Here is a 9,495-nt window from a genome sequence, read left to right on the forward strand (position 1 = left end):
AGAAGGAGTGTGAAGAAACCTGACCCAGCCTCTGAGGAAACAACAACATGTTCCTGCAGGCTAAAGGTGAGTAACTTTGAATCAGCACGTGTTTTTGTGACTGGCTTTGGCAAAAACTAGAGTGAAAGTTTATGTTTCAAACAACAAAGCTCTTATAAGCTACAGTTCATCGGTCACAGACAGAACTAATCGTTGGGACAGTCGGGGTTCAGTGCAGAAAAACATAAGCGATCTGCTTATTTTCCTTGGGTTTGGGCAGACACATTCGTTCATGCGATCATTTTCCATCCCAATATTTGGAAAAAAAGCAGCAGCTTTCTCTGTCTCCGTGCCGCTTCAGGCTGGTGTGAGTGAGAAGCAGAAAGGAAGAAAGAAACAACTTTGGGTCAGCCTGTGGAATTATGTGAAAGCTGAAACCTCAAGCCACATTATGAAGTCTGAAGTCCCACTTTACTACACAGATAGTGGATGGATGGGTGTGTGAAGGAATAAAAGACAGGGGGAGGGGGAGGAGAAGGAAGGAGTGAATGAGGAAGAAAGAAAATAGGATACAGAAAAAAGAAAGCATCTGACTGATCTGCTTTCTATTAGTCATCCAAATCTTCTCCCGTAATACACTCGTTCCATAGAATTATGCTGACAAATGGGGAAAAATCCGGGGCAATTTGAAGTCCCAGACAACTGTTTGCACACTCCCCCATGTGAAAGAAAAGGAAAAAAGAAAAATGTGCATCTGGATAGAGACAGAGTGAGTGGCTTAATGACATGTCTGGCTATTCATATTCATTTGTATCTTCACATTTACAGAGCCAGTCGAGGTAAAAACTAACATTGTGTGAAAAATGACCCATCAGTTCAGTTCCAAGTAGTCTGAGACATCATAGAAGCAGTGGGTGGAACTAGCTGAACTAGTAGTTTTCAGTCTCATACACTGACTTCAGCACAATACTAACAAGTTTATCCAACCCAAACTCAGACTCCTACAGTTTCAGATCTATTGACCACTGTAGCTTTAGCGTGTCTGTGCATCTGTTTGGCAGGCTGGCTTGTTGTGAGGTGACTCTTAATTTGTGCACTATTTTAGCTATCACAGCAGTGCAAGTGAGTTTCAGGGCTATTATAATGACTGTCTTAAATCACAGAGTGAGAGTCTGTCACTGGAAATCTCTAAACAAAGATTTGATCCTGGCGTTGTCTCTCCCCGATTCTGGTTGCGTGCTGACCTCAGTTCTCAGTGGTTTTGGCTCAAGAAAAAGCGCCATCTCCATTTCCAGTAAATGTCATTTCATAGTTATTGCATTTCCACGGGACTGAGAAACAACATTTAACGTGTAAGGAGGACTACAATTAGTGTTTCTCGCAGACAGCATGTCGACAGGGATAAGAGACAAAAACAGCATTTTCAGATCTCGTCTGGCCTTGTCTGATGCAATGACTTGACCAGGGAAATGACTGCATTTTGGGAAATGATGCCGCGATAGACACATATTTATGTCAGACAGTGAAACAGTCAAATGTTTGAACACTAGAACAAAAAGCCTCAGAAGCTCAGACTGTCGGTTGTTACGTTGAGGTTTTTCAAGAAATAACTTGCAAAATTCATGAATACTAAAGCTTTTCAACAACAGCTTTTCAAAGCAAATGAAGGAATTTGCATAAAAATATTTTTACATTCACATGAAACACTACCTTTATAGAGCACATGCATGCATGCTAGTAGAAGATGTTCTCCACTGAATGCCTCTTACAAGATTACAATTACAAATACAGTAAAGCTGAATCCATTACACAAAACTTTCATGGGCATCAAAAACTGCCCTTGACTGAATTAATATTTTCAACTCCTTTCAAGTGTAACTCGACTCCACTTTCTTTTAGCTTTGCACTGCAGAAAATATTTGTCTTTTTCCTCCTCACTCATAAATTTCTTTCTTCCTCTCCTTGCAGGCACTCAAATGGCTACCAGATGTGGGTCCAATCTGTTCCTGTTGTCATGGAAACAGGCACCTGAATATGTTTTCTGAGTCCCAGGGTTTTGGCTGACTCATAGGGCCTTGCCATTTCTATAGATTTGGCACAATGAGGTCAGTGGAGCTCATGTTTAGACTGGCAGCCTACATGTCACCGAATGCCCTTCCAACACACCTAACTCTGACTTTTTGACCACGCTAGCCTGTACAGTCGCTCCTTTGTGTTCTCCTGTGCTGCAGTGCCAAAATGAGCTTATCTTTCACATATCAACCTTCAAAACCAAGTCAATAATACAAGAAAGATGACAGCAACTGACATGTGGAAGGTATAACATTTACTACAGTATGTTCACCATCTCAGTGTGTTAGCATGCTAACAGTCTTTTTTGATTTTGATTTAAAAAGGTTATTAAATTAAAATCCATTAGAGAAGCTGAAAATCAAACTGCTAACCTGCGGAGTAGGTGACGACCCATCCTGAGCCACAAGCTGCTGAATGATGAGTTATACAACCGGACATAAATTCTACAGCCATACTGAAAGTCAACACAGCTCAGCAATTTATGAAATATGCATTCATGCATTCACTACACACATGTATGTAGTAAGCGGAACACCATGTTGACAGAGTAGAATTCGTAACAAAGCTGCTTCGCCTTCTGCTTCCAATTACCTATCACATGACCTATCCACCCATCCTTACATCCATCCATTCATCCCGGTTATATCCCTCTTCTCTCCACCAAAAGAGGACACATATGCAGTGCATGATTAACTCCTTAGCACAGAGTTTCCACTGTTTTTCCCCCATGAAAGAAATGCTTGTCCCTATGTGCTGAAGGGGCCAAAGGAACAGTCCCCTGGTCCCTTGGGCTCTTTAAAGAGCCCCTGTGATTGAACAGCTCTGCTGAGCTCCTGCCTCATTCAGTAGAGGTGAGTCATAGAAAGGGTCAAATATCAGTGCACAGTTAAATGAAACTCTTTAGAGTTTACAGCAGGAAATGTAGGTGGTGTATTACTCAGTATATTACTGTTCACGTTATTGTCGTTCTAGCTGACTGTACACTGGAATAAGAAGCCGGGAGGTGAAGCCGTGAGAACAAATGGGGTCTCAGTGATTTAGTATGAAGCCTGTCTCTGTAAGCTGATTAAATGAGGAATGATTTTTAAGTTCTGGTTTGACCAGAGCTATGTGTAGCGCTTTTTTTATTCCAAAGAGGTAAATGAGGAAACACCTATTTATTCACCACACAAAAACGTTTCTACAAACAAAGCATAAAAGACAAAATAGACCCTACATTTGTTTTTGCAGCTTTTCAGACCCTTCTTTACAAAAGTGCACTGTAAGCCTATAAAAACTGGCACAGGCCAGTCAAAACTGCCACGTTATAATTACACAATGTTATGGTTTTAAGTATGTTCTGTATATGCAACAGTTTCACCAGTGGTATCATAGCATCATACAATCCTGTCTGTATGAGTTATTTTTTTATGGCAGGCAGTAATAACAACCAGAGGGAGCAAAAAGGTGACAGATTTTCTGTGTGGTTATTAATGCCATATAATTACACTCTGCATCATGCAGTTAAGTGTTACACAAACAATAACATCAACAAAGAACAATTACAAAGCCAATGTAAACGTTACAGAAAGAAAGTACTCATACTGTAGATTTGTCTCAGAGCCCAAAATAAGTGACATACCAAAAAAGCAAATATAACATGAAAGCCAGTTCACTGACACCAAGGAAAACAGAAGAACTAAAAAGGTCATATAAGCACAGCTTACAAAGATAATAAAAAGTACACAGTGTATACAAGTAGAAAAAGTTGAAAAAATAACCAAAGAAATGTGTGTACCTCGATAAAAGCACATACAACCAAGACAATTGTTCTGATTAGCTATGATTTTTAAAATATTCTTCAGCCCAAAACACAGCCAAGAACATTAACTTACTGCATATTTTTTGTTCATAGCTCATGTGTTGAGGGCTGTTTTCAAAACGGATATCCGCCGGTAGCTGAAATAAAAGGTTGTTCTTTTTGACAACCTAAAATTAGTCCAGTTTAAGTCTCTCACCCCATCATCTTATTTGGTTTGCCTATTTTAGGATCAACACTTGAAAAAATGTTGGCAAACAACATTTAGGTAAAATAGCTTCTTTTGCTTTAACTGATCCACAGTTGAGGCACATTTAACACTCAGGGTGTGGTACCATTTAGCCTTACAATCCTATCATGAAACAATGAAATTAAAGCACCTTGTTACTTCAGCACAAATCCATTAGCTTAAGAGCATGTAATCCTTGAAGGAAAAACATCTTGGACAAGGTTTTTTCACACAATACCCCGACAGCATAAAAAAATTCATTTGAAGTAAGAACAGCTCAAGTGGCAAAAACAAACCTAGTTTCTTGTTTAAACTGAACCAGAAAAAAATGTCCGTCTCCTTCAGTAATCTGTAGAGGATGTTACTACCAGCCATTACTTTAATAAGACTATCTATTGCATTGGATTTACAGGATGATATTACTATGTTTTTGCAAATACAGCACAGGGAAAGTGCAGCTGTTGCAGAAAGTGAGTGAGTTTAAAGTGATTTATAAGCATGACATTAAGTGAAGACACAAGGTAGTTTGGGGTTTCATTTTTGGTATAGTGGTTTAGCAGACTGAATAAAATGTACAGTAAGAGCACAGTGTGGTGATTTGGTGTTAGCAGAAGTATGAAGGAGCTTTTAAACAACACTTTTTGCAACAAAACGGTGTCTGACAGATTTGGACAAAAGAGACCTTTGAGGTGTTAAATTTAGTTGATTAAAGAAAAATATTTGTATTGGTATATCAAACTGAAACCTGCTGTAGTATTAACAACGAGGAGACAAAATGGCTTTCCTTGCCGAAGACAAAAATAAAACAAACAAAATAGCTTGAAATCCTGAGAGGATCTAATTTTCTTGTCATCTTTAGTACCTGTAGTACCTGTGGAAAGCATACAATCTGTAAAAAAAAGTAGCTATATTTCTGACATCTGCATAGCAAATTAGTTGAGAAACCTGAAAAGCAATCCATATATAAATTAAGTAGTGGACATAACACAGAGGAATAGACATGAACGAACTATGGATTATGTTTGTGCACCGCTGTTCTCACAGTTGTGTCCAGCTTAGCCACAGGTTGTGGTCTAAGATTGATACATAGTTGTTACAGAAAAAAGATTCTTGAAATGTAGTACAATGGTCTATAGAGGTCATTATAATACAACTCACCAGTATGACTTGGTTGCACCCTTGATTTAAACACACTCACTCTTCACTGGTCCTGGAGTCACAGCACACTCTCACATAAAAATGTTTAAATTCCTTCATTGAAAAACTATGTGGTTCACCTATCAACAAATCCATTTTAGTTTTTTGGAACTCCATCACAAGTGTTCACTTCACTACCTGTGGTGGCATGATGGCTGTCTTTTGCTGGGGTGTTTTACTTTCAGCTGTATCCAAAGCACCCTCCTTACCTTTCTTCCTGGGTGGTTTTTTTATTGGAGTCTTCTTTGGTGTCAGATCCAACATTGGGTCCCCTGCCCTTGAGCCGTTCAAGTCCTGCTTCTCCGGGCTCTTGGCTTCAGAGACCATAAGGTCAGTGGTGACAGGTGCCACCATCTTCTGGAGGCTTGTTGAGGTGGGCAGCAGGGGCTTGATAGAGCCCTGTTGGCTCGTTCCACTGGAGGGTGTCCTCTTGGTTTTCTGTGGAGGTGTGGGCTTCTCCCGGGTTCCCTTTGGGGTGGAGAGACCGTTGGTCTTTGTCAGGCCTGTCCCCTCATTCCTGTTGATGCTTTGGGTTTTCTCCTTGAGCTGAGCAGCCAGCAGCGTGGCTGCCTCAGAGTTCATATGAGGATGGATGACCTTGGGGCTCTTGGGTGGCTCCTTGGTGGTGTCCTTTGGACTGTCAGCACTCTTTTTCTCAGATGAGGAGCTGTGGAAGCTACTAATCTTCTTGAGGGCATTCTGAACAACACCATTGATGTGCTCCATGTGGCTGGGACTGCTGTGCTCACCCTCAGACTTCTTCCCTCGCTGAGGCTTGTGTTTGCTGACATCTGCCTCCTTCCCCTCCTGTTTCTTCTGCTGCTCACGGTTCCTCTCCTTTGTCTTCTGCCGCTCCTCACTCTTGGATGAGCTATTGCTGGAGCTCCTCTTTTTCTCCTTTGGCACAGTAAGTGCTTTCATTCCCCCCTGCCCCTGCTGCTCTGCCTGGGGAGACCCCGTGGTATTTCCATGTATCCATGATACCTTGGGTTTAGTGGATGGGTCTGGTGGGCGTGGTTTGGGCTTGCCAGGTGAAGGTGGTGGCTTTCCATTGCGCTTAACCTCTGGCGTAGAAGTGCCATCCCCGTCCTTGCCACTACCATCGTCGTCCTTGGACTGCTTAGAGAGGCGGGCAATGCGTGCATAGAGAGCTGCAGTAGTGGACTCAGATCCACTGGTGGAGCCCTCACTGTCAGAGGACTTGAGCAGGGGCTGCTCGCTGCCTTCTGCTTTTGTGGCACTGGTGTCTTTCAGGGAGGTGTACTCCCCTGCATCCTCCTCATTAGGGATGGCCTCTGGCTTCTCTGTTGCTGGGCTGGGGCTGCGCGTCTCTTTGCTTTCATTCACAGATTCTGTAGATCATTGGCAGATCAACAGGTATGAGTGAAAGTTTATCTATCCAATTTTCCAAATGAAAGGACATTTTAAGTTTGCTTTTTAAACTAATTAGAAGATTGTATTAAACAGAGCAGACAATATAAAACATCAATTTCAATTAAGACAAGAGTATCCTATGTATAATAGAAGTAATGCATTCTCACGCTTACAGTACAAATGTTAAGTTGCATTCATGGATAATAAAAGGAACCATATCTTAATACACTTGCATGTTTGGTCTAGCTTATGGTGGCTAATGTTTGCTAAGGTTGGCTAACTTTTGATACAGTAGTTAGTGTCTGTGTCACTGATATTACTGAGTCAGTTCACTGATGTGATTCTGTATATTTATTCTGTGTATTTGTGCAACAATTATACCATTTTTTCCATTTACCATTATCCTGTAATTATCACTTGTGACCACACTCAATGCAGCATGAGACTGCTGTATATCACTGATAATAGTTAAGGTTTTAATTTGAATTGAGGATGTGTCATAGAAGATAGTGTAAAACCCTTGAAGTCAAATTATCATTTGTGGTTTTGGGTTATATGAATAAAAATAACTGTACAAACCAAGGCAGTTAAATAAAAGACATAATTAATAGTCAGTATTGACTAACTAAAGTAGAAAACGTACTACAGAGCATTTCGATCCGAATATTTTTTTACATCCGTGACCTTCACAAACAGCAGAATTCCATTTTTTTCTCTGTAAGGAAACTATTGTCTTCCCACCAGAAAAGCTCTCCCACATGTTATTTAATGAATGATATTTGTACCACTTTATTTGCTAATTGGCATACACAGACTTCAGAGCCAGGGCAGCTTCAATACAAAAGATCCTATCTGTGCAATAATTCAAACCCTTTCATGATGTTTACAGTAATTATTTTGTGCCTGTGGCTTTGGACTAGAAATCAATTGTTCCAAAGCCCTTGGACCATTCAACCAAACTACATCAATCAAACACGTAAAAAGATCCACATAAACAAAACCTGACTTGCACTGTCAGGCTTCCAGAATAGAATCTGATGGAGTGGGTGTTTTCCACCAAACTTTAAGACGTGAGTCATTGTTTGGATTTGTGCCATATGCTGACTTGACGATTCCATTTCCTGTTTATACTCTCCTTATCCTTGAAGCAAAAGCTGAACCTAGATGGAATATGATAAAGAGTCAACCACCTCCATAATGAGATTTACAGAAGTGGCTGAGTCACTGCATGGTCACAGTAGCGATCCTGACTTCTTCAGAAATGTGTTACTCTGTGTGTGTGTGTGTGTGTGTGTGTGTGTGTGAAGGTCCCTGCAAGCCAAAGACAAGTCATGGAATTATGAGCATCATTCCAGATAACTAAGCTGTTTTATTATTCTGATAATGACTCACCTTCATGGGGCACACAGTACACTGGGCCCTCGTCTCCGCTCTCAAAGGAAGAGAAGGACTCCTGGGATGACCAGGAGGAGGGGGAGGGCTGCTCAGCTGCTGAGGGGGGCTCGACAAAGCTGCAGTTGAAGGTGTTCTCGGGGTCGTGGTGGGCTACTGAAAACAGGAAACAAATGCAGAACCTAAAAATTCAGCCAGAGTACTGTACCTGTCAGAAGAACAACAGTCTCTTCTCTTTCACACTCATAACTGCAGCTCTGAATTAAAGAAAGTATTGGTTTAAGTGAATCTGCAAAAACACTGGGCTTTACTAATTTTGTGTACGAGTTAACAAAGGCTCCAACAATATGAGTTTTTGAAAACCAATGTAGATAATTTGGTATATAAGCTGTTCATTATTTTTACATCTATGGAAAAACCAATTCAAGTTTTCACAAAAAACAGCATTCTGACCCAAGATACAAAACAAAACTTCTCAATTAACACAAGATTACCTGCACAGTTTTTTGTGGGTCAGCAGCTCCTAGTGACCAAACTACCAGGGAACATCAGTCCTTTAGAATATTACCACAAAAAGCTACTTAATTGTTGATGTTCGGGTCCTAAATCTTTCATTCATTTTTGAATGAATACATAATTTATAAATATGTGAGCTATTAACTTGTGTTAATTTAGACTCAATCTACAAGATGCTAAGGTACAGTATACATTCAAATTTAATTAAATAACATAAAAGTGAAAATGCAAATAGGTCTTAAGAATCCAACCATTTTCTAAACTGCTTAGTCCCAAACAGGGTCACGGAGCCAATCCAGGCCAGCTGTGGGGTACACCCTGGACAGGTCGCCAGTCCATCGCAGGGCTAACACACAGACGAACAACCACTCACACACACAGTCACTCCTACGGGGAACTTAGAGACACCAATCAACCTGTGCTGCAAGTCTATGGACTGTGGGAGGAAGCCGGAGCACCCGAAGAGAATCCACACAAGCACGGGGAGAACATGCAAACTCTGCACAGAAAGGCCCCGGGTCGGCTGGGGCTCAAACCCGGAACGATCTTGCTGTGAGGCAACAGCGCTAACCACCACACCACTGCGCTGCCCGGGCTTATGAATATGCATCATTTTAGCATAGCATAAAGAAACAGCTAGTCTGTATACCTGCTACCATGTATTTGCCAAAATATGTACTATTTCTTTAAAATGTTAGGTTCTGTAATAGCTAAGAATCTCTCATTACAACAGAAACATAATATCTGATAAAATAATATGTGATATACTCCAGTATATTGTTCCCAAGTTAAACTGCTGAAATGCTAATGTCATATGTTTTTTTTTTTTTTATTAGTGTGGGCTTTTCATCTTCTTCCACTGAATCCACTCCCTCAACAATATGTAGGTCAAGTCATGTTTCTCTCTGGCTGTCTCTCTCTCTCCAGCTTCCTTCCT

At 40.8% G+C, this 9,495-nt stretch overlaps 1 protein-coding gene across 6 annotated transcripts in view; it reads right to left on the minus strand.

Annotated features, from left to right (window-relative positions):
• Positions 1-3,080: 3,080 nt before the first annotated feature.
• The window catches only part of scarf2 (scavenger receptor class F, member 2), a 24,194-nt gene continuing 17,779 nt past the window's right edge, over positions 3,081-9,495 (minus strand). For 5 of the 6 annotated variants that reach the window (XM_020598280.1, XM_020598282.1, XM_020598278.1 and 2 more), the window contains 2 exons: positions 8,043-8,198; positions 3,082-6,628 (listed from right to left, as the gene is read on the minus strand). In XM_020598280.1, the coding sequence (XP_020453936.1) occupies positions 5,403-6,628; positions 8,043-8,198 (1,382 nt within the window). In that variant the 3' untranslated portion in view covers positions 3,082-5,402. Of the gene's footprint in view, positions 6,629-8,042; positions 8,199-9,495 lie in introns of all 6 variants that reach the window. The other variant, XM_020598277.1, reaches the window with a different exon arrangement.

This window comes from Monopterus albus, unplaced genomic scaffold (assembly GCF_001952655.1).
Source record: "Monopterus albus unplaced genomic scaffold, M_albus_1.0 scaffold37.1, whole genome shotgun sequence".
Classification (NCBI taxonomy): domain Eukaryota; kingdom Metazoa; phylum Chordata; class Actinopteri; order Synbranchiformes; family Synbranchidae; genus Monopterus; species Monopterus albus.